We start from the raw sequence: 25,336 nt of genomic DNA, 5'->3' as shown, positions 1-25,336 counted from the left end.
AAGGAAAATAATTGATAATATGTTTCCATCCATAACTGCGGCTTGTCAGATCTTACACGCACCAGGAAGGTCAACCTTTGGCTGACAGCATGAGCATGAAATGAAAATCTAATTGTATTCCAGTCAGCAGCAAAGTTACTCTTCTTCCTCTTCGTGATGTATTCAGTGTTGTTTGGGTTGAATAATTTGGTGCAGAAATTCATATTTGTTTCTACATATCTTGATTGAAAGTAACGCCACCTTTATAATTTTGCGTTTTACAGCCTTATTACAGCTTCTATGTATTGTCTTTGCTCCTCTGTGTATAGGCTTGGCGTGGGGTCTAGAGATCACGTCTTCTGGACAGTCGCCGATCGAAAAGGCCAGCGGTCAGAGTGTAAAGCTGGATTGCCAGTTCACCTTGGCCCCGGAGGATTCTGGGCCACTGGATATAGAATGGAGCTTGCTGGCATCCGACAACCAGAAAGAGGACAAAGTGGTATGTGTTGACGTTCTCAAACATCTCATTTTTAATTTGCTCTCACTTGGCACAGTCAAGCTTCAGTGCTTCCTGTGGTTGGTAATTAATAGGATTTCTCCCCCCCCCAACTTAATCCTCTTTGTGGCTTCTTTCACAAACGTCTCACCACTAAGTCAAAACCAGTAATCATTGCTTTATATTTATAAATTTTAAGACTTTAAATGACTATTAATTGTATACTGTTTGTAGTTTTTGTTAATCTGAAGTATATTAAAGCTCAGGTAGGTAATCTTGCTCAGAGACTTTTTTTTTTTGTTACTCTAGGGACTCTTCGTCCTGATAATAGTCTGTACATATTGTAATCATGATCAAAAAGAAATATAGTTCGACCCCTCAGTTTACTGTAAATCTGTAAAAACTCTGACCAATCAAAACATTCAGACCAAAATGGAGTTGTTCATTTCTGATATTTTGTAAGCTTCTTCTCCCGGCTCCCCTCTTCCCCTTCCCGCATCGCACACCCTGCATAAAAACAGCGTGTTAGGATGAAAATACAAAGTAGTGAAGAAGAAACTCTGAAGGGAAACATGGATGAGAAAATGCAGGAAGGATTTCCCCGACCCGGCTCGGTTTATTTGCCTCCTCCTGCTAAACAGCCGAGAAAGAGAAAATCGTTGGTGGAAAAAGCTGCGAACTAGAAAATCACTCAGAAAGCGCAAACCTCCAGCACGGTCTTTAAAAAGTTCCTGGATCCAAACTGTGATCCGGATCACCACCAACATTTAATTACTTCTTCCTTTTCACATTTCCAACAACTCCTGAAAATTTAATTGAATAAATTGATGACTTTTATAATTATCTTGAACACAAACAGATAAACGCAGGTAAAAACGCAACCTCCTTGGTGGAGGTAAGAAAAAAGCCTTGGATCCATAGACTGTATATAAAAAGATGGGCGGAGCCTCTGTGACGTCACCCGTAGGTTTCTGAAGTTCTGAATTGAAGCTCAGTGGGCGGTTCCTACCATCACCATCTTGGCAGAGGCATGCATGTCGTCTTGCCCGGAAAATCCAAATATGGGTAAAGAGGTGGAGCTGAGAGGGGCGCTGTGCGTCATGGTGGATGATTCACATCTAGCAAACTCCAAGCTTTCTGTAGCTAAGGGCTAACCAAGCTAACCCGGAGATAACAGGAGCTAACCAGCTTATGGAGGTAAGCGGGCTAAAGCAAAGTCCACATTGTTAACCAGCTAAAAACTGCGGTTGTTCTACTTTCTTCTTACATGAAGCGGGAGATCGGCTACTTGTCAATCAAAAGGACCTCCCTAAATATGCCAAACTTCGAGAATTACTTTTAAACGGGCGAGTTAGGAAAAAAATTCACTCCCTCCCGCAGCTATCATGAAGGTAAGCCTGACCTATAAACCAAAAATGGATTTTTGAACCAGGCTGTAAACATGTTTATTTCTGCTGTGAAGATGGTCTTTTTAACATGGGAGTCTATGGGGATTTGCTCTGTTTTGGAGCCCCTAGTGGATGAAGGGGGAACTGCAGTTTTATGCACTTCTGCATAGGCTTCACTTTTAACCACCGAAGGCTCAGTCCATCTTTCAATTACGCTTGGATCACATAAGGAGCAAAACCAGAGGGGGAGGAGCCAAGACAGGGTGCTACTTTCAGATCTTGCTTGCTCGCCAACATTACCTACCCCAGCTTTATGTGTTGCATCATATGTTTAACCTTGTGAAATATAACATAGGTTCTGTGGCAGGTGGTATCTTTTTTTGTGTAAGGCGTTGTCTTCTTACATAAGCATACAATAAGCAAGACAATTGTAATCTGAGCTGCTGTGGACTATTTGTTCTCACAGCCATGTTATACTTTTGGAGCAGCAGGCGCTACTTTTAACTAGGATAGGTTTTACTTTGTAGCACAGCCCTCACCCATAAACGGGGAGACTGCAAGACTCTACAGGATCTCCACTCACCCTCTGGACCTAAACAGCCATGGAAACGGTTTCTTGCCATGGATCGTCTGAGTGGTGTGGTCATCTCCCCTAGCACTCTGCTTCCCCACCTCCCACCTGTCACAAAGCCTTTTCATCCCTTACTCCCCCACACCTCTTCTTTCTCCATTGTCCTGTGGCTTTTGTGTTTTTATAATTCTTATATATTTTTTTATACTTTTGATGTCAGAAATGGGTCACAGCTAGGCTTTGCTGGCGTTTCAAAGTTTTCTTATTTTTCTTAATGATGCTACAAGGGAACTTTCTGTGTTTGTTACCTTGGAGGACCTTTTTCATTTCATTTCTGCAACTGTAAAAATATATCAAATGTTTCCAAATTTCATCTGGAGCTTGAGATTATTTTCTTATGTGCGTGGTCCAGTGTCCACACACTGTGTTGCCAAACATTTGAAGGAATTTTAGCAGTCCAGACATCTCTCTGAACGCATTTGTTCTCCTTGACCTATCACATTTTGCTTGCTATAATCACTTGCTCACATTCTTGTAGCCTTTAACCAACATGTAGTCATGCATGGCGTAAATTCTTTGCAATTAGTGGCGTATTAATTCCAAGTGGCTGTTTTTTGATAAATGTGACAGGGTTCAATAGAATTAGGCCAATTTGCTTGGACCAAAGCTAACATCCCAGGCAATGAAAGAAGAATGAAAGCTGAACTTTATAGCCAGAGGCTCCCAGATGCTCAGAAGCCGTGGTGAACCTTTGCTCACATGGCTTGAGATGAGCAAATCCAGACCGGACATTAAGGCACAGCCGTTGTTGGATGCATTTATGCAGTGGTAGCTGCTCCACTGGATCCACCCTCACAAAATGTGAACTTTAATCACTTTTTTTTTTTTTTTTACATGGGAGGATTATATGCTAACTCTGACATGCACAAATAACCCTTGCTTAAAGAATTTTGTTAATATTTGGATGCCATGTTTTGCAGCGATGCATTATTTGCATTGATGCAGTCAGAAGTCATGCCTCAGCATTATCTATAATAGATAATGCTGTGGCACATTATCCATTCAGTCCAGTGTCTACAGGAGAATGATGTCCCCTTTCGGCTGACATATCCCACGTGTCATCAGTGTCTTTTTGTGGTTGGTGAAGCATTGCTAATTCATGTTGCTTTGTTGGATTTGAATGAGAGATGCCAGGCATGCCTTTACTGACAGTCATTTGCATTTTGCTCTCATTGCTTGGCTACAGATTAGCTGAAAGGAGGGTGTGCCCTGAATGTTTACCACCAGAGTGAGAACTATGGCAAAAAACAATTAGAGGCCAAATCCTGAATGCGCGGAAAGAGGACGACTTTGTTTAGAATGCATACTTTTATCCTATGTCGCTCAAACCACCTCTTTTGTCCTTCATAGCAGCAGCAGAGTCTTTTTGTTTATTGACAACATTTCAGGAGCAAAGTGCAATTCCAAAATGATTGAGGATTTGGATGTAAAGCCATGACAAGGCTTGGTGAAAATTGCTTGGTTGTTTGCTCATACTTACTTTTCATTTTTAGCGTTTAATATTGAAGGGACCTAATTCCATTTTTAGCGAAAGATTCATTGTTAACCTTGTGAAGCAGAAATGTTCTCGTGCAAGCTGTTGCAGTCATTCATGTTAAAAGCCTCAGTGGGGGTGCAGAGCCACAATGCTGCTCTCGCTAAACTCTGCAGGTTGTTTGGAGTATACAGGTAATGCAGCGCTCTGCTTTGCCTCTCAAATCAGCAGAAACTCTTCCTCTTAATTCCCAGTGCTGCGGCTGCGTCACATGACAATGATGTCATCCTAACGCGTGTCCAATCAAACTAAGATGGACCAATGGAGGTCTGTTGCCTTTGCAGTGTGATGTATTCGCTGACAAAGGCCAGGCCAGGTGGCAGTCCTATCACTGAGCGTGCTACCTGTTATGAAATGCAGCACGCAGACAGTCATGCTCTTTTGTTCTGTCACCACCCCCGCTAGCTTGCCCAGTCATTTGCCCTTGTCATGTTCTTTTCCCAGGCTCTTTATGAGATTTTTTTTTTATTTTTTATATCTATTGGCTCATAATTCTCAAGGTTATTGTGCATTTTTTTTCCCGTTAGATTGAGGTGTGCATGTGTGTAAACAACCCCATCTGTTTGCCTGTGAAGTGACTAAGCCCAAGTGAGAGTTCTTGTTTGTCTGAGCTGGGGGCGTTTTAATTTCCTTTTGTCTGTGGTCTCATCTCACATAACTGTTATTACTGCTGATATTTCAATCCCCGGTGGAGTTGCATGGGTTGGTTTCCCTCCCCTGAGAGCGGTGTGGAATTTTATCAGATTTACCTGTTTACATGGCTAATGTGTACAAGACGAAGACCCTTGTGTGCTCTCTTCTCTTGGAACTTTGGAAACCAGCCCTGCAATTGGAAATGGAGCACAGCGACTCTGCAGACGTACTGGAACCTCGTTGCCTGCTTCCTTAGAGTGTTCTACCTCCTCTGATGGTTTCATTGTTCTTCCTCTGCTCCTGACATGTAAAGTTTCTTCCTCTCCTGCTTTTCACTCAGGGGTATTGCTGTGCTGGTGTCGAATGCAGCGCAGAAGCTCACTGATCACTGTCGCCATAGAAATGTGGAGAAATGTGACAGAACATGTCTATAAAAGAGAATGAGAACTCTTTTCATTATTGTTTTTGCACGTCTTTCGCAGCCCCTCTCTCATCATTGTGCAATGTTTTCTTCCTCCGCCATCAACCCAGTGCTAGTGGTGAGGCTTCTTGTTGGCTCCACCTGGACTTTATTTCTAGGCATTTCCTTTAAAATCCAAACTCTGTGTGTGCTTTGTTGACACAGCAGGTGTTGATTTAGCTTCACAGTGGTGTCTTTGTTTGTTCCACCTTCATTTTTCTTGTGTTCAAAAGGCCAAAATAGCACAAGCTGCCAGGTTGAAGGCCATTTCAGGGATAAAAGTGTGGGTACTTTTCTTTTTTCATTTACTTTTGGTTGTTCAGTGAGCAAGGCTTTGTTTCATGGCCTGCATGTTTTTACCCTTTCATACCAAGTTGCCATATAGTGGACACCTATATACAAGCTTTTTTCTCGCATATTTTTGAATGAGGATGGTATTTTTGTAAATAAACCACTTCAGTGGATGTTAGAGAGTCAACCAATACTCACTGGAGAATAAATAAATATATGATATAATTGAACATAATGTAATTATGCAAGTTTGCCTTTGTGATAAATAGGAAAAGGAAATGATACAACTCTATTTTATATAAGGTTTACATAGTATAATTGTAATTATTTATTATTTTATAAATATTTTATGGAATACATTAAAATAAATAAGAAAGCATGATAAACTTTAAATATCACTAGTAAAAGTATTAGGGGTTTGGAAAATTGTGAAGCAAAAAATCAAATATCAGGATTTTTTGCTTAACAAAATTAACATAAATTTTTTTGGTTAAAAAAAACCAACTATTTTTTCCCCTAAATAAAAAAAAAAAAAGAAAAAAAAAAGAAATCCATTATAAATTTGTGTCATTTGGGCATTATAGCAGCAGAATCATGGTTTGGCTCCTGTGTTGTTTTTTCCTGACTGAAATCATGAAAAATAAGGAGCAAAAATAAAATTTTGTACTTTTTTTTTTTTTTTTTTTTAAATCCACAAAAGTCAGCAATATCAAATTGTGAGAGTTACAATTTAGATTGAATCTGCACCCAAAAAATCCGAATCGAATCAAATTGGGACAATAGCATATCGTCACAGCCCTAAAAAGTATCCTTGCACATGTCTATAGAGGTAAAATACTGTATTTGAAAAAAATGTTGCATTGTTTTTTATCCATTCATGCATTAAATGTTTAAGTCCTTCTAGAAAATAGGTAGTTTCTTAATAAAAAAAATTTCCTACATCTTATAAATTTCCTTATGTTCTTTTTCCATAAACAGGTGATTCTCTACTCAGGTGATAGGGCATATGAGGACTACTATGCCCCCATGAAGGGTCGAGTCCACTTCAACTCACCTGACCCAAAGACCGGTGATGCCTCCATCAACCTGACGGGGCTGAAGTCGTCGGATTCGGGCACGTTTCAGTGTAAAGTGAAGAAGGCTCCTGGTATTCGCAGCAAGAAGATGCTGCTAATCGTCATGGGTGAGTGGAAGCAAACATTACAACAACTCGGACCACTGAATACTTGAATGTTGAGCTTGAAGTCTTTTTATGCTCACAGGGTAAATTCTCCAACACTGTTGAAATGCACAAAAAAAATCACACGACCTGTGTCCTCATTGGCTGTTTTGATGTAATCCCCTCAAAAATAAGAGAGCATAACCTTCCCAGCAGCTGTAAAACATCGTCCCCTTTGTGATCCGCTTATGTGTTCGCTCTGTGTTGTGTGATTTGTGTCTAAAATAATCATTTAGATAACTTTTTTTTTTTTTTTTTGCCATTACATGGTAGTCTAGTATAATTCATGATATTGAACATAATTTTCCATCAGCCAGGAGGAAATTAAGTCTATGTTCTCAATTTGTTTTCCTATTTATTTTGCACAGAGAAAACAAATGCGTGACACATTGAAGTTGTGTAAGTCCTATGATTCACTCCTTAGGCAAACGCACACTCACACAGTGGCCTCGCTGGTCAGTCAACCAGCTAAATGATGTCGAAAGTGAATCGCCTCTCGAAACTCGCCTGGCATTTGCATATGGGAAAAACAGCCGACATGTGAAACGCTGTTCAGTGCTGTGACGTAAGCTGCATGTTGTTATGGATTCTCTGTTATGAGAACAGCTTTTCTCTTGTAATGAATAGCGTGAGGCTAAGAATAAAGCTGCACTTCCTGATTAAACACTGTTGTGTGTGCATAAGTGTCAGAATTGCAGACAAACAGGTTTGTCAGTGGTTGTGTTGTTGGATTAAATATTTCCTCGTTGAAAGGTATCAATGTCACCACAGTATCTCTCAGTAATTATTTACAAGTTTTACTTAACACACATAAAACTGATTTAAAAATGATGAAACCTTAAAAAGTACTTTTTTAATTAGCTAAAGCTAAATCTTTTATATGGTGCTTTTTTTCCTCCTTCTTCCTCAGTGGAACTGTATCAGCTGCAGATTTTTTTTTGTTGTTGTCTGGCTTTATTATATTTTAAACTTGTTTGAAACAACATAAAAATAACAAAAGCAAATTTTTAAAAAAAATTATCCATGAATTAATAGGTATTTAACAGACTAAGTTAATTAAATTAATGCTATGATTGACAAGATGTGACTGTTTTCAGTTTCTGCATGAAGCAGTAGTTTATTATTATTATTATTATTATTATTATTATTATTATTATTATTATTATTATTATACAAGAAGAATAAATATTTGTCTATTATTTCCATCTGATTGCAGGTTAAAACTGCACTGGCAGGATGTTGTAACAAGTTCGATGTCTGGGTGTATCTTTTGATCTGGTGTAATTTCCAAAACTGCAAAGGTGATTTAACAAAATTATAGTACAAAACATCAAAAATTCCCTGAATCCAAAAGCCCCGGACATCTCAGTAATGGCCATCCTTGAATTAAGGGATAATGAACCTGAGACAATAATTGATGTTTTAGTGAGGCGCGTTTCAAGCCCACAAGACATGATCCTCAGTGTTGTTGAATTGTTGTGATGTTCTTTGAACTTGACCTTTTCATCTTGTGATGGGGAGTCTTTATGCCCTTTTGAAAGTTCACACTTCATGACTTAAGACCACTTCTCAGGCCACTTATTTGCCACACATCTGGGCAATTTGTTTGTGTTGTAAAACTCAAGCTTAGTATCTTGTAGTGTAAACTAGACTTAATCTGTGCTGTTCAGTGTCATTGCAGCAAAGATTGCTACCTTTATTATTGCTGCGATATTAGTCTCTCTTACATTTTATTGCAAGGTTTTGATTCAGGTAATTCTGCTTTAGACATCTTAGTTTAACTTCTGCACGTGTGTCACTGTGGTTGTCATGAATACAAACTTTTCTTACAATGTAAGCTTACAGATATTGTTCAAAAGAATTATTTTTGAACTGTTAAAACATTTTTTATATACTTTGTCCTGGTTACATTTGCAGGGTTTGGTGAATGCTCTACCTCTCAGTGTGTACCGTATTTTCACGACCATAAGGCGCACCGTACTAAAAGGCGCAGTCTGTTATGTGCGTCCTTTCTGTATTTAACACAAACATAAGGCGCACCTGACCATAGGGTGCGGGTTTTATATACCGGTACAATCCACGCCCACACTTCCCCCTTTAACATTCTCAATGCACACAAGCATACAAGTATGCCTTTTTAAAAATAGAGTGGGAGCAAAACCGAGTTTGGTTGTGCTTTATTTAAGTGTTGATTACAAAGTACAAACATTTTTTAATCATCAATCAATCATCAATAGGTGCGGGCATGGTAAAACACACGGATAAAACAAACACACAAGTGTGTGTATTTAAAAATAGACCGGGACCAAAACTGAGTTTGGTACTCACATTTTTTTTACCAGTAATTGTCATCAGTCAAACCAATCAAAGTCCTCATCCTCTGTTTCTGAATTGAACAGCTGCGCTAAATCTCCAGCAAACATGCGAGGTTCACTTTCTTCACTGTCAGAGTCACTTTCCGTGCCGTGCGGCTCCTCGAAAATGATGCCGGCTTTTGCGAAAGCGCGGACAACAGTCCCAGCAGACACGTTAGCCCAAGCGTCTTTCCTCCAACTCGGGCCACCTTGCCTTTTATGTCCACGGAAACTCAGCTGCGTTTTCTTTACCTGTCGGAGCTTGTTTTCCATCTTCCTCCACTTGCGAACCATCGATTCATTAATCTTAAATTCTCTCTCGGCTGCTCGATTTCCACGTTGCTTGGCGTAGTGGATGGCCTTCAGTTTAAACTGTGCTTCATAAGCGTGTCTTTTTGCCATTTTCAGGGTTGTTAGAAAAAGGTGTTCTGCATAACGCACATACCTGTTCTTTTATATGCTATCAACGCCCACGCTTCACCCTTTAACGTTCTCATGGTGTTCTCTATACGTCCGATTACTACTACTACAACAACAACAACAACAACAACATGCACACAGAGGGCGCACTGCACTATAGGGCGTGCCGCGCATTTTGAAGAAAATCTAAGACTTTTATGTGCGCCTTATGGTTGTGAAAATACGGTAGTTTGCATCTGTCTGTTGTAGGAAAATGCAGGTACTGGATTGAGACTATTGACATATACACAGTCATAAAGACGCAAATCGATATCTGGGATAAAAAGAAACTAAAACAACATTTTGATCGGGACGTACCTGTTATGTGGAGGGATAAATGTGTGCATGCATGAGAAGGAAAGATTCCTGGAGGCTACAGAAGCTGACAGGCTGCTGGCTGTTGACCTCAGGTGCAGGGGCGTGCTGAACGAAGAAACACTGACAAGGAGAGGTGGGGACAACTTGCCTGCTCTGCATTTTACCTTGAGGTTGATCTTGTCACAAGGTAGATGGTCCCTAAGAGCAGAGGAGACGTGCATGCATAAGTGCACACAAACATAAACATACCTCGCGTCCATTGGCTGTTGCTGTGGCTTGTCACAAATGCTGCTGTATGCGTGTGTACGCACACATGCTGACACTTGACGTCTACACATTGACCAGGTACTACACAGGAGGTGGGGTGCCTTGTTCTGTATTCTCCTGCGGTTGCAGGAAGACATTGAAGTTAACAGGAGGAGAGTATCCACCTGCAGTTCGGCTTTGCATGTCAGCAACTCTTACAACTGTTTGTGAGTACCTGTACTCTTGACACCCAGCCGCTCCGCTGTGCCCGACTTCAGAGCTCAACAGCCAATCTCATTAATTCTGTCTGCTTGGCTCTGGCGCCCATTAGCAACTCGCATTTCACTTTACTATTCAACAATCAGCCATCACTCTTTGAAACGGCGCGTATCGTAGCAGTAATGCATTCCACAATCCAGTCATTTCTTTTATTTATCTCATTGACGAGATAACCTTGTGCAACTCATAAATTTCAGCTCGTTCATCTAGCAGACCTGTATCGCCCTGCCCTCTGTCGCCGTGACCTTCTTCTTTGACCTCATATCTCAAATATATAAATCTGATCAGACAGAGGTCCTAATATGAGGAGCTGCGTGCTATAGCCCCTCAGAACGTGTTGGCTTTCACCTTTAAAAGATGCATTTAAAAATGTCACAGCTCTCTGACGTTGACTGTGCGATGCGTGGAGGTGCAACACACCAGCAGCAGAAAGCAGGCCAGTGGAGTCGTTTAGCTTCGGCTCCCATCACTCTACCATCTGTCCATCAGCACTCGTTTAATTTCTCTCTCTGCCCCCCCAAAGTCCTTACCCTGTGTGTTTTATTAGATTAGTAAGAGCATTCAGCGCTGTCCGTGTACGGTTAATCCTTATGCTTATGTCTGCTAAGCTTCCCCCTCCTGCCTGGCACCCGGTTCAAATCTGTAGGGCCCACTCCTGTGTGTTGTTGTTCCAGAGCCCATTACCACACCATGATGTCAGCTTTCTGTCAGCGAACACAGACTTTGGCCTCGGATTTTTCTCCATCTAAACACTGGCCATCAGATTCCCTTTTTTCTCTTACTTAACTCCCATTTACCTCCTCGCCTGGCTCACTATGTCTTGGCTTCAAGGGAGTTGGTCTGTTTTTAATTTCGGAGATGTGTTTGTTTTAAAATCCCCCCCCCCACCATCTCCTGCCTACACACCGACTGACTGAGGCGTGTTTGCACTCATTTTCTTTGCCCTCCTTTCCAGACAGAAACCTTGTTTTCCCTTCCTTAATACTGAATACTTTATACACGTGTTTTTGTATCCAAAGGCACACGGTTCCCTTGTTCTCTCTGAATGACAGCTCCTGTAATGACAGCAGTTGTATCAATTACTCTGATTACTGCTCTCAGTTCGCTGATGACTGCTGGTTGAGCAAGTGAACAAGTCACAGTGAACACGACGTGCAAAACTGAGGAAACACAGAGCTGTGGGAAGCGGGACTATTTATATTCTGGGCGAATGTGACTACCTGGATATGTTAACCATTTTCACACTGTTTCTTTTCCCTCCACAGTTCGGCCCAACAAGCCCAGATGCTACGCCGAAGGAGCGACAGAGGAAGGCAAAGACATTGTACTGAAGTGCTTAACTAGTGAGGGAAGCAAACCTTTGCAATACAGCTGGGAGAAGACCAGTGACGGCAAGCTACTGCCTGCCTCTGCTGTAATGGGTAAATCATCTTTTTACTGATCTGAAACTCATATAGTTTCACCCATGAAGCTGGTTTATGATAAAGTCCTTTTTTGCCCTCAAAACAGATCCTGTTGCGGGGACCATTAATGTGAGGAATGCATCTGCCAGTGCATCTGGTACTTATCGCTGTGTTGCCAGCAACCGTGTTGGCTCAGAGGAGTGTATGCTCCAGCTCAATGTGACACCTCGTGAGTATCCAGTTACCCTCATGTTTACATGTGAAACTGCATAAAGCCTGTTTCACAAATAGACCTGTTGCTGACTCGGTCTGCTGTTGTCAAAAGGTTGGTTTGGTCCAGGAATATGGTGCACTTATATCAGGTGGAGCAAATTTTATTTTCTTGGAGAAGAAAACTTTGCAAAAAAAAAATGTTTTCTTTGCAAAATTACAAAACTGAACAGAAATAACAAATATATCATCTCAGATAAATGGGATCCCTTAATTCACATCCAGTAATTTTATGGTTGAACAAATAAATTGTCCATATTTCTACCAAGTGGAGTTCTTATTGAACAACACACCTCTTCATCCTCTGACAGGTCCATACATCTCAGTTGTAAATGGCTCCAAGGCCCCTTAACAGCTAATTAGTTAGTTTCTCTAAAGGAAAACATAATACTAACATTTGCAGTAGATGAATCTGTAGTGTTATCGAGTAAAGCAGTCAGTTTTTAACAGACCAGACTCATGTCCATTAACATCTTTTTGGTTTTTTTTTACAAAGTTACCCTGTTTTAGTAAATCTCTAAAACAACTAAATGCGGGTCCATTTTAATTTCTTTAGAGATAATCTTTTCCATCACTCCCTTAACCTCCTCCCAGTAAGTTTAAATTTTAATACAATGTCAAAACAAAAAAAAGCCTCTTCTCTACTGATATATTATCATTAGATTTATTTCATTTTTACTGTAGCAATGTGTTTAATTTAGTGCAGCTTAACTCAGCTCCTTGTAAAGACCGTATATGAAAGATGGACTGAGCCTCCGACGGTTAAAAGTGAAGCCTCTGCAGAGGTGCATAAAACTGCAGTTCCCCCCCTTCATCCACTAGGGGCTCCAAAACAGAGCAAATCCCCATAGACTCCCATGTTAAAAAGGCCAACTTCACGGCAGAAATAAAACATGTTTACAGCCTGGTTCAAAAATCCATTTTCAGTTTAATAGGTCAGGTTTACCTTCATGACAACTGTGGGGGGAGTGAAGTTTTTTCTAACTCTCCCGTTTAAAAGTAATTTAATAGAAATTCTGCATATTTAGGGACGTGTCCTTTTGATTGACAGGTACCCAGTCTCCCGCTTCAAGTAAGAAGAACGTAGAACAACAACGGTTTTTAGCCGCTTAACAACGTGACTTAGCTTTAGCCCGCTGACCTCCGTTAGCTGGTTAGCTCCTGTTATCTCGGGGTTAGCCTGGTTAGCTCTCAGCTACAGGCAGTTCGGAGTTCGCTCGATGTCAGTCATCCACCATGACGCTCACAGCCCCCCTCTCAGCTCCACCTCTTTGCCCATTTTCGTATTTTCCGAGCGAGACGACGCGCATGCCTCTGCCAAGATGGCGACGGTAGGAACTCAATTCAGCTCTTCAGAAAGCTACGGGTGACGTCACAGAGGCTCCGCCCATCTCTTTAGATACAGTCTATGGCTATCACTCCTCCATGCATTCAGTGAAAAATTCTATTACTACCGACTAGTATCACAATAATGTTGTCTAAACGCCACAGTTTTATGTCAGTGACTTGTTTATATTTCCTCAAGACATCATGAGGAAGTCTTCTGAAAAGACATAAACACAGAAAGTTAATGGACATTGGAAAGCAAAGCATGTGTGCAAACAGAGATATTTTTTTTATTATACTTCTCCGGTGATGCTGTTGCATAAAAAAGCTGTTTAAGTTTGATGTAGACATCCTGTCGGCCGCTTTTGTACCAGAAGCTCCTGCACCGCATGCTGTGACAGCGCTGTCATCGTGTATGCAAGAGCCGGTTATTGTTGCATGGGAGAGCTGTTTATCAAACTCAGTTTTATATGCTGTGTGTGCTTTGATGTTAGGATGTTGCAGAATAGCCATCATTCGTATACCCTGACTTTTTTACACTTCAACACTTCCCATATATTTTAAACCACATTTCTGCCTTTCATTGTGCCACTATATACACATGTACAGCAGAAACTAAGAACTCTCCATGTTAGTCTTGATGTTTGATGTGCTCTCAAACACATGACTATTAAAGGTTTTCATTGCTTCCATGGCTTTATTTACCTAAATTACGTCAACCAAAGCTAAAGCTCTTTTCTTCTCTTTGTTGTGCAGCCCCCAACACTGCAGGGATCGTCGCTGGAGCCATAATTGCTGTTCTTTTGATCCTCATCATTATTGCCATCATCCTGATCTGCTTTTGTCGAGCTCGTAACAGGAAGAAGTACGAGAAGGAAATCCAGAACGACATAAGGTACACTCTCTAAAGCACCAATGAGATTTGGCTTCACAGATCCACAAAGCTCAGTTCTGATGGATGGATGTTTTGTATGACTGCCTGGTGTTTCCTGGATAACGAGGAATCTGTTGTATAAAGCAGGATTACAAGTAAACCAGGGAGTATATGCGATTATTGCTCCCAGCTTTGCATCCAGTATGACCTGTGGTTATCTTGGTTAGGCACACACACACACACACACACACACACACACACACACACACATAGTGCCACACACACGTCTCCGACACTTTTAACAACCATGAAAATGGTTTTTCTCCATCAGCATTTTTTTTTCTCTCTCTCCTCAAATAAACAGCTGTGGTAATCAGTTTGAAAGCTTTGTTTGCTCTGTGGATCCTGTGTCATGTCTGCCTCTGGCTGCCACCCACCCCTGCTGTAGATCCATCCGTTCACCCCCCCCCCCCCCCCCCCCCCCCCCCCCCTTGTCCACTTCTTCATCCGGCCCATGGGCTCTGCAAACCACTGGGCTTACTATCACTCTGCTGTGGACTGAATCTGTCTAAGACCACAATGTGACACTGCTCACACTGTAGGACAAAGAGGATTAGATCACTGGTCCTGTCTCGTACACACACAGACACACCACCGCATGAAGCTATGGACTCAACAAGCTGGAACCCCTGAGGCTCAGTTTGATTGAGCATTTAACTGGATTATTGCTGCTTATTAGTTGTTAATGTGGTAGCAGAGGGAATAGAGGGCATAGCTGTATTTGGATGCTCTGCTCAATCTCTACAGGCTATTATGCAGTCAGTGTGACTTGGCAGTGCAGACAGCTCTTGACCAATCAGATGGGCCCAGTCGAATAATTTGTCCTTCTTTATAAAGTCAACTCGTGTTTCGCTCTTCAAATGACTCAAGTAGACTCTTGAGTGTTTGCTCTTCTCACTGTTTTGCACCACATAAGCTTAATGGTAAAGTTAAGTGGCGTGTTTTGTCTAAATATCCTGCTGTGTCTGCTTCCCCCCCCCCCCCCTCCAGGGAGGATGTGCCCCCTCCGAAGAGTCGTGTTTCAACGGCACACAGTTTCGTGAGCAGCCAGCGCTCTTCTCTGGGATCCATGTCACCTTCCAACTTGCACGCCATGAAGACCCAGTACGACAAGATACCGTCATCAGAGGAGTATGAAAGGCCTCCAAGCCACGCCCCTCTGCCCCCGCCTTCTTCTGCCGCCAGGATGGCCGGGCCGAACCTCAACCGCATGGGTGCCATTCCTGTGATGATCCCTGCCCAGAACAGGGACGGCTCGATCGTCTAGCACGTCCCCCGTTCTCCAGAAGGGACTCTGCTTCGAGGGGAGGAATGAAGGGAAGCAAATGGACACGAGCCAATGAAGATGGAGCAGAAGGGTTGACTCACCTAACCTTTTTTTTTTTTTTTTTTTTTTCCCCCCTCTTCATTATTTACAAATGGGGAGTAAACTCTTCTCATGAAGACCTGGCTCTGCTGTGTGCTTACAGGAGAATTTGTGTTGTACTGGAATCACAACATAGCACATTAACTTTTTATCAAATGCAGAAAAAAAACCCTTTTATGCATTTTATGTCCAGGACTTTCTCACGGAAATATGAATTTGTGTGGATTAAAAGCAGAACGGTCAAATTCTAATGTACATAGATGAATGCATGTTCTTTTTATTTCTCTTTTGTTTTTTCTTTTTGTCTTGTTTTACATACTCTTGCTGTAGATGTACTGTATGTTTGGATCAGATCCAGGCCCCTATCTGGCACAGTGTACAGCTGTATGCATGCACGGATGTATAAAACAGCAGCAGTATGTGTGTATGTGGATGGAAGTTTGGAAGATGTGTAGTTCACTTATTTTTCTTTTAATCTGTGCACAAATATGATTAGATGTCAAGTGACCCAATCTCACTAATTTTTGGGATTCTTTGATATTGTGAAAGAAAAAAAGAAAAAACTAGGTGGCTCATTAGAAGAAAAATGTGATTTAATCCCTGATTAAGCCGAAAAGCTTTCATGTAGGTCATCTGTTTTCTGTTGAAGCGTTACTCTGCCATTTGAAAGACCTACTCTAGGTCTGGTTGGCTGATAGCAAGGTGGTGGTTCTTCCCACCACATCTAGTGATTGGTGGATTATTGCCTCTTGACCAAACGTTTAAAGGGTCCATTGTCCATCATCCAACCTCTCTCCCATATTGGCTCGTAACAGAAGCAGCTGGACAGCAAGGTTCATTGAGCAAATCAGCTTTGATTGTGTTTGACTGAGCCACCCCCTACCCTCACCCCACCCCACACACAACATAAATGACAACTATGACGAACAGACCACCCCAATCACACAAAACACGCCAAATTAGCAGGACAGAAAAAGCACCAAATCTTAATTTGTTATTCTGTTCAGCAAATGTAATCCTCCATGTTTGTTATTGCTCTACAAGGAGGCTGTATCTTCAATAACCTTGTCTCTGTGGTCAATATAAATCCTTTTGAGGGTTTCGTAGCATTAATTGGAGATTTTAATGAAGGATGTTAATTACAGGTGCATAAAGAAAGTTCCCACAGAGTGCTATAAATGTGATGGGATTTAGACTGGTTTCCTGCCCATTCCTATCCTTTACCAGTTAAATAGTGAGTATGTGAATGGCAAGCAGTTTTTTTTTCTTTTTTTTTCTTTTTTTTGTTGCTCTGATGCCTTATTGTCCTTATTTTTAGCCTTACACTTCTCCCTTCAGTTCACCTCCTCTCAGCTGGATTCTGATGACTTATTTTGTGCCTTGTCGCCCCAGTTAAGTTGTGCCGACCACGTTGCCAGTCTGCTCTGTGCAGTAGCATCATTCTTCATTGCCCACCCCTGTCCTGAGAACTATTATCATTGCATCGGGAAGCCATTGATTGTTTTCTCTTGCTGCAATCGGGTCTTTTTCTTGGATTACCCAAACCCACCTCCTGTAAGATTCTTAGACCTGAGCTAACCTTTTTTCATTTTTCTATTTTTGTTGATTTTAAACTACTACCGTGAAAATGAATTTTGGTAATTGTGCTTTCTTTTAGACAATAAACGATTCTGCCTCTGCATAGAAATGAACTGCTACAGTAGCTGTCTGATAAAACTGAATGGTAAGATGATTATATGGATGTAAACGTGATGCTGTGCCATTATTTAGCTATTCTGTATCTAAAAGTTGGGGCTAGACGGTGCGGGTATGATTGGGAATTTCTGGATGTGTGTGTGTGTATGCAAGAGGAAGTGAACTAAACAACGTCTTGGATCCTGTAATTAAGATTTAATGTCAGTTTTTTGGTAACACCGGGAAAAAAAAAGAGACACAGTCTGGCCTAGACGGAGAAATCACATCTATCATTTCTTGAACTCTACTCTGAATGTGTGTGGGTGTGTGTGTGAGAGAGAGAGAGAGAGAGCAGGTGTATCGTGTTTTTAATCAGGATGGGGGCCCTTGTAGAAATGTAGTTAATCATCACCTGGCAGCAAAGTGTACAGAGCTGTGAGGGAGACTGTGGCGCCGCTGTCCCTCCATGCTTGAGACATCGTCGGCTACTACTAACAATATTAACAGCTTTGAAATGAACGTACTAATACTATACGACAAGGTGCACACTGTGTGAAAAACATTTTTCTTTCTGTGTGTATTTTTGTGCTGTATTTTTGAATAATAAAAGTCTGTGAAATGAACTCGGACCAGCCGTGATTGCTGTTGTCTTGAGCGCGACAAAAACTCAATTTCTCTCCTCTCCAGCGTTCCCCTGGGATTTGGCCTCCTGCTGCTTTTTTTTTTTTTTTTTTTTTTTCTTTACTGTGATTAATTTTAATCAGCTGGTGAATTCCAGCCCTTACGCCAGGTGAGGTGACTTTCCAGCCACTTGATGACGGTAATTAATCAATAACAGGTGGGGTGAGTGGGGGGGCAGGGGCAGTAGCCACCTGCCATCTTTAAATGTCTGCCATGCTGTAGACATTGGTCTAATCTGTGTCGCATACAGATTAGATTTTTGCATTTTTTCCCCTTTTAACAATATTAATAAAGAATCATGTTTATTTAATAAAAAGATAACGGTTAACATAGTAGCAATAGTGAAATAGTCTAAATTATGGGTTAAAATTTGTAATCTTTAAAAAAAAAATACACTTGCTTTTGGCGTTATGTACATAAACCTATTGGTAGAAATTTCTCAGGTTGGTTTATTTCCATACATTTTGATAAGTCACTGAAAATGTTATACCAAATGGTAAAACTGGCTGTAAACATTGAACCTGTTATCCTTCGAGAGATGTTTTTGTAAATTGAAGCTGCACAGGGTTAAAAACCCCATCTGTTGCGCTGACTGTGTGTAAATTAACTTTTCTCTTTGTTCCAAATTAAACTAAATCTGCAAACAAATCCAACGTGGGAAGAAATCTTCCCATGTTCCTCCTTCACAGCTCTCCAACTGGTATGCAAACTTTTCCAGTTAGATCCAGTTCTGCTGGCTGTGCTGCCACATTTTCATAGACATGATTTTAGTTTGGTAATTTATAAAAAAAAAAAAAAAAACATGTCAGTATTCAGTAAAAGACGTCATTAACCCATTGTGGGGCAAGTGACTATTTTTTGCTCACTTTGTTTTCTTTCATATTCAGCATGAAACTATTTTTTCTTTGTTAATGTAACAACATAATCGAGGTCTTGGCACATTTCAGAAGGACAAGTTAAATTTTCTAGTTCCAAGGTATTTTATTTAGTACCCTATTAAGTGTTAAAGACACTCTACAGAATTTTGGCCGCCACGTGCCGCCTACCGATTGCTGACTTGGCCTCCATCTTGCATCCTAGCTTACCTGTTAGCTCTCTCCAACCAGCAAAAGACAAACTTAGAATGACTCTTGTTTTGTCCCTTTCTCTCTTTTAATCTTCTTGTGTTTCTTTGCTGAATCAGCGAAAGTTGTATGTTCATAACAGCCAGTTCCTTATTGTACCATGAAGGAAATTCTGCGGTAACGTTACGTCATCTGGAGCCCATTTCTGAGCAGCGGCTCCAGAAATGCACATGATGGATGGAACTATGTCCTCGAACAAGTCCAGAACGCAAAGTTTTAACGTCAGAAGTTACATAATGTGTCTCTGCCAAGATGGCGACGGTAGGAACTCAATTCAGCTCTTCAGCAACCTCCGGGTGACGTCACAGAGGCTCCGCCCATCTCTTTATGTGCATGTGTCTTAAAAGACCAACCTATTAGGCATAAAAGTAATTTTTTTTTTACAATCTGAAGTTTTATTTAGCCCTTTAATGAAATTTGAAAAAAATTTAACGTCTTTTTTTTTTTTTTTTTTGTTCTTTTTGCCATTTATTACCATGTGATAGGTCAAAGTTTTTTTTTTAGCATAATCTTCTGCTTTCTGGAGTCCACCAGTATTAAATGGTGTACAACAGAGTTTTAAGTAAAGTTTCCACCATGAAGTCATGTAAAATGTCACAGAAACTGTACGTATCAGCAGGGGCATCACCAGTAACTGTGGGCCCTATGAAAGACAATGACATAGACCCCACCACTTGATCGCAAATTATAGATTTTTTTTTTTTTTGCTTCAATGGCTTCAAGCTGATAAAAAACAAACAAAAAAAACAAACGCTTTTCATGGGAATAATAAAGATCTAGGACTGTGTTTAACCCTTTATGGGGCAAGTAACTTTTTTTTTTTTTATCACTTTGTTTCCATTCATATTCAGCATGAAAACTATTCTAACTCTTCTATACTTTTTTTTTGTTAACGTAACAACAGAATGGAGGTCTTGGTTCATAACAGAAGGACAATTTTAGGTTAAAATGTCTAATATGAAGGTATTTCATTGAGTGCCCTGTGAAGGGTTAAATCCCAGTACATACATCTATCTAGGTTATTTTAATATAAACGGTTTATCAGTTTATATTACTGCTATATTTTATTACAACCTTTGAAAAAAAGTATTATTTTTAATGAAGGTTTAATGATTTTCTTATATAGTTTGTACATCTTTTTGGGCCCCTATCTAGTCATGGGGCCCTTAATTATTTGTTCCGTTTGGGTGGTAACGTAAATTGCCTGTAACTCTTGCTGCCTCTTGGTCGGGACTCCTTTGAGAAAGAGGTTCTTAACCTCAATGGGACTTTCCTGGTGAAATAAAACTTAAATAAAAATAAAAATAAAATAGAATCTTCCTAACTTTCCCCCCATATGGCGCCTCTGCATGTCAGACATGACACTTCTGGCTTTACAAGGTAAATGTGTCTGAGATTAAATCTATGTTTCTGCTGTTTTGCGTCAGAGCAAAGTGGAGAAGTTTTGTAACTGAGCTCATCGACTCATCGGTCTTCCTCTGGCTTCTTGGCCCTTTGTTTCAGTGTTTGCTTGGCTTTTTCCTTCCTTCCACGCTTAATGTGTTGGATAATTACTTTCATTGCGAGCCAGCACTAATCAGACTTGTACAAAATTGGCTTTCTCATTAACGATGCTGAGTGATGGAAAACGCCTGATAAATGACTTATGGACATATGAATATGTGATTGTGTGTATATTTTGATCACCGCCACCTTCTTCTCACTGTGTACACACTTAACATGCTGGTGATCTTGACATCTGGATAGATCAATGCCTGATTATTAGCCAGCAGCTCCACTATGTGTAGCCTGCTGACATATAGTCAATAAAAAGACTAAAGCACTTAGCAGCAGTGCTATGCGGACGTCCATCGCTATAATTGGATGTCAGTAATAGATAGGGCCCCAGAGCATTGATCTGTGACTTGTCGAAGTCTCATGGCTCCAAAGCAGCTCTGCTCTTCAGGGGTTCTGTTAGGCAGCTGCAGCGATACCAGCGCCATCGCAGCGACCGCACAAATGGATGTGGAGGGACATAATGGCACTTTTATGGCTGTGCATTCAAAACATTCATTAAAAGGACATTAGTGATGTGTGCCGTTGCACGTGTACAGATTAGATTTATGGACTAAATGCTGTTCTCTCATTGAGTTAATGTACAATGACTCATAAATCATCTCTCTGTGTCCTCCAGCCCAATATCCATTTGTGACAGGATTTTTTTTTTTTTTTTTTTTTTTTACCTCCAATTTTATGCCTCCTGTCCTCATTCACATATGAGAGACAGAGTGGTGTTTGCTAAGCACCTGGGGATTTGTGCCTTCCTCCCACTTCCCCATCTCCCTCCTCTCTGCCTGGGAAAGGTATTAATTGTTTGCGGAGATCAAGGAGGCTGGTATGGCAAAAAAAATAAAAAATAAAAAATAAAGAGCTCATTGGTTCTCCAGGAGGGTTTCCTTGGCAACCTTATCTGGTTGTACACAGTCTAAGCCGGGCTGCTAGCGGGATGATTTATCTTGTAAAGCGTGATTCACTCCCAGCTAACAAAAGAGGCCTCTAAAAGCATGGGTCTCATCAAAGTTGCTCTCCTCCAGTGTGACGTCTGCTGTCACAGGCGCTAAGCTTTCTGCCGTTTTTAGAAACCTCAGTCAGGTTGGGAGCACGTTGCAGGGGGAATTCTGGGTAGTAGAATATGCATATGTATGAAGAGTGAGCTCCATCAGGTTCCATCGGCACAGCAGTACATTAACATTTTGGCTCGGCTCTCTGGATGTAAAATGGCAGAGATTACTACATGAATGTGAGCTTTTACAGCCATATCGGATGAATGACTGAGGAGCCGGAGCAATTTTGGACAGAGTGCCACTTGTTTTCTTTTTTTTTTTTTTTTTTTTTTTTTTTTTTTTAATGGTCTCAGCTGTATTTTGATGAGTCTATTTAGGTGCATAATCAAGACTCCAAAGTCTAGACATGCCTGAAGTTAGACTCTGGAAGCTGCAGCAGCTTTCTGATCCTGAATGGTTTCCATGCTTTAACCTGGATAGTATAATCACATGTGGGATCTCCGGGGGAAACTAAATAAACTGAGAAGTGCCGAACAGCACAGTCTGTCTGAGAATACTGTCAAATTAAAGCTGACAGTCTGAACTTTAAATGCACAGTCACTGTGCCATGTCAAATGAAAGGGAATAGGAAAAGGAGGCATAACATCAATGTGTCACCATGCAAGCATTCATGGCACTCAACCGTATGTCGCCTTGAACAGCCTGCTTGTTGAGAGGGAGTCCAGTCCCAACCTGAGCCAATTCAACCCCCCACCACCACTCCTCCACCCACCACAGTGTCTGTCTGCAGACAACCCAGATTTCTCATGAGGCCGACCCAGCTGCTGTGCGCTCATTTGTCAGTTTTCCTTTCTCTGCCCAGACTGGGAGGAGGTGCACACTGGCACACCATCTCCTGTCTCCCCATTTAAGTTGATACACAGTCATCTGTTAAGGGTCGACCTCTACGTCCGTCGCATCTCAACATCATCTCGGGTCCCTGTGAGCGCCCACGCTGCTCACATTTCGATGACTAATACATGACTTTTGATGAATGACCTTCCTCTCCGCGCTCCGGGGAGCCACGAGAAGCAGCAGCAGATTCACGCTGAGATTATATTCAGTCCAACAACATCATGTTTTTTTTTTTCTTTCTTTCTCTTAAAGATCCCGGCACATTTCACGGATCAGTGAGATGATGTGCAGATCTGACATTTCACTCATTGGCAGAAAGAGCGTTGCATGTGGTCTACGTGAAGGAAAGCAGTACTTAGCTCCTTACGAAGGGAAATGATGCCATCCGACTTGTTCCTCGGTGTGTTTTCCATGTAGAGCTGAGTGGAGCAGAAACTGGAGGGTGCAGGAAGGCCTGGGCTCCAGCCACATGTGTTCGGAGGCAGCACACCTGGTTTAATATCCTCTCTCAGTTGAGCACCGGAGCCTCGCTCATCACACTTCATTTGATCTCCTGTCCCAGCTTTGTGCTCTTATCTGTTATCTTCCTCATGTGGAGCTGGAAGAAGGGCAGCGCTGTGGCTGAAACCTCACAGAACATAATGGAGGTTACACAGATCAGCCCTTAACAATGTGATTTGTACTTTTAATCTGAACCTCTGCTGGACTCTATTCTAGCTGATCAACCTTCAATGCCATGTCATCACGAGAGCCACAAAGCAGCCGGACAATAAAGTGTATCCTTGGTTGAGGTGATGGGTCCCAGTTTCCCTTTTCTTCTCCCTCCTGGTGATTGGGGTCATCTGTGTTATTACCACAGTCATGCCAGTGATGTATTGCATGTGTGCCATTCAGTGTCTGTCTGTGTGTGTTCATACGTATATTCCTCTGAGGGGAGTGTGTCCGTCGCATCACCCAGAGTGGACACAGTTGGGGCAAAGGTCAGGGTGGTGATTTAAAGAGTGAGGGCAATCCCTTTTCCCCTATCTGCGCCAGTCCAGCAAGCACCCGCCCCACCTTGGGCTATTTCCAGCTAAGCAATTAAACAATGTCTTTTCTCCATGCTGGACACGTACCTCAGGCCACCGTCGCAGGCTGAAGTCTTCCCTTCATGCAGCGCTCCAGCTGTCACAGGTTTGAGCGAGGCTGAGACTCAGGATGGACCAGAAGGATGTGACACTTTCACGTCTCATAGTTTTCATGGATCTGGACTCCAAGGGCAAAAGATCCTGGATGATTTTCTTAAAATGAAATTTTTTTAAAATGAAAATAACATCTACAAGAATAGATTGAATCGAGTCATTTTACAATCCTAGACACCATTTGTTCTTCCCTTCCCTGTGAAGATATAAAAAGTGTTTATGACCACCACTGTTTGGTGTGAGGAATGGATCAAATAGAAGCTAACGATAAAATGTAATCTGTTATAAATATGCTACAAAATATGGCCGTAAAACGCTCATGTTGTGTCGCTCTGCTCTCCATTTTTTATGATAAGCTTTATGAATCTGCTCTGTGGAAGTGGAAGGCCACTGCTGATTGGAGAGAGGCTGAAACCAAAATGCGTTACAATGACCACATATAGTCAGAACTTTTAAGATTCCTTCACCCTTTACAGTTCACATGAAGAAAATAGCAAGAGAAAAATGTTTAATTTTATTTCTTTTAGATAATATCAGTTTGAATCAGTGTTTTTTTTTTTTGTTTTTTTTTTCTTTAAAAGAAGCACCAGGAACTTTGGGAGATTTCCTCAGTGCCTTTCATCGACGGCTAATTCGGCATCAGTTTTGAATCCTACCTTTACTCTGAGCTCTCTCCAGCCAGTAAAAGTCAGCGCTGTTTTAACACTTGCCTTTTGTCTTTCTATTCCTGTCTTCCTTTGACAACATCTTCTTATATTTCTTTGCTAGAAAAGCCCTTGTGCAGATTCAGAAAGACTAACGTGTTACAAAAATGTTTCATAGTGAACTTTCTCAGCCTCCTGAAATGTACATAGATGTCTCTCTGCCATCAAACAAGTCAGAAATGTGGAGTTACTACAGAAAGTTGCATAGTATGTCTTTAACAAATGGTTGAGATCACAGTTTATATGTAGTAGCAGTAATAAGATAATTATTTTGGAAGAACACACCCCAGACAAAGTGTTAGAATATCTCCAACACTTTTATTTCCACAAATTTTGAATAAAAATCATTATAGTGACTGAAAGAGTATCTCTCCCAAGTGGTTGTTTTAGGGTTAAACATCCGTGTTATTTGAGGGAAGTTTGTTTAAAGCTTGTCTTAAAAGCTATATTTATTCTTTGGTTTTTACCTTCAGCAAGACTTTATCTTTATTTGACCTCATCAGTTGTAACTGGTGCTGAATTTTACTTGCTGAAATGCCATGTTTTATACAAACGTCTGATGTTTTTTTATCTCCTCGTTTTTATGTTAGTTTCTTCTCGTTTTTAGTTCTGTCTGTGCATCACTTTGTTACAGTTGCGGTTGTTCGTTCTTCATGAGTAAAGTTTGTCTGGCATGAAAAGGCTAAGAGAAGCACCTGGTTGCTACAGGGTTAAAATCCTCATCTGTTGCACTGACTCCGTGTAACTCCACTTATCTTTTTGTTCCAAATTAAACAGAATCTGCAAACAAATCCAACGTGGGAACAAATTTTTATCTCGTGCAGACGTGAAAGCATTTTGTGCACACAAGGTTTCTTGTTTTGCTTTTCTTCCTGGCTCTTTAGGAATTCTCCTCCACCCTTTATGTGCGGCCCTCTTCAGCTTACAGCCCTGTTTTGTTTGCTGTCGT

General features: G+C 41.1%; 1 protein-coding gene across 1 annotated transcript in view; it reads left to right on the top strand.

Moving 5' to 3' along the window:
- The window catches only part of cxadr (CXADR Ig-like cell adhesion molecule), a 42,014-nt gene extending 26,399 nt beyond the window's left edge, over positions 1-15,615 (top strand). Inside the window, exons 2-7 of the mRNA XM_079248279.1 lie at positions 309-478; positions 6,391-6,595; positions 11,553-11,708; positions 11,797-11,919; positions 14,043-14,181; positions 15,211-15,615. Coding sequence (XP_079104405.1) covers positions 309-478; positions 6,391-6,595; positions 11,553-11,708; positions 11,797-11,919; positions 14,043-14,181; positions 15,211-15,487 — 1,070 coding nt within the window. The 3' untranslated portion in view covers positions 15,488-15,615. The remainder of the gene's footprint in view (positions 1-308; positions 479-6,390; positions 6,596-11,552; positions 11,709-11,796; positions 11,920-14,042; positions 14,182-15,210) is intronic.
- The last annotated feature ends 9,721 nt before the right edge of the window (positions 15,616-25,336 follow it).

Source organism: Telmatherina bonti (genome assembly GCF_933228915.1).
Source record: "Telmatherina bonti genome assembly, chromosome: 10".
NCBI lineage: Eukaryota > Metazoa > Chordata > Actinopteri > Atheriniformes > Telmatherinidae > Telmatherina > Telmatherina bonti.
Note: the sequence above shows the minus strand (reverse complement) of the source record. Positions and strands in the feature narration are given on the sequence as shown.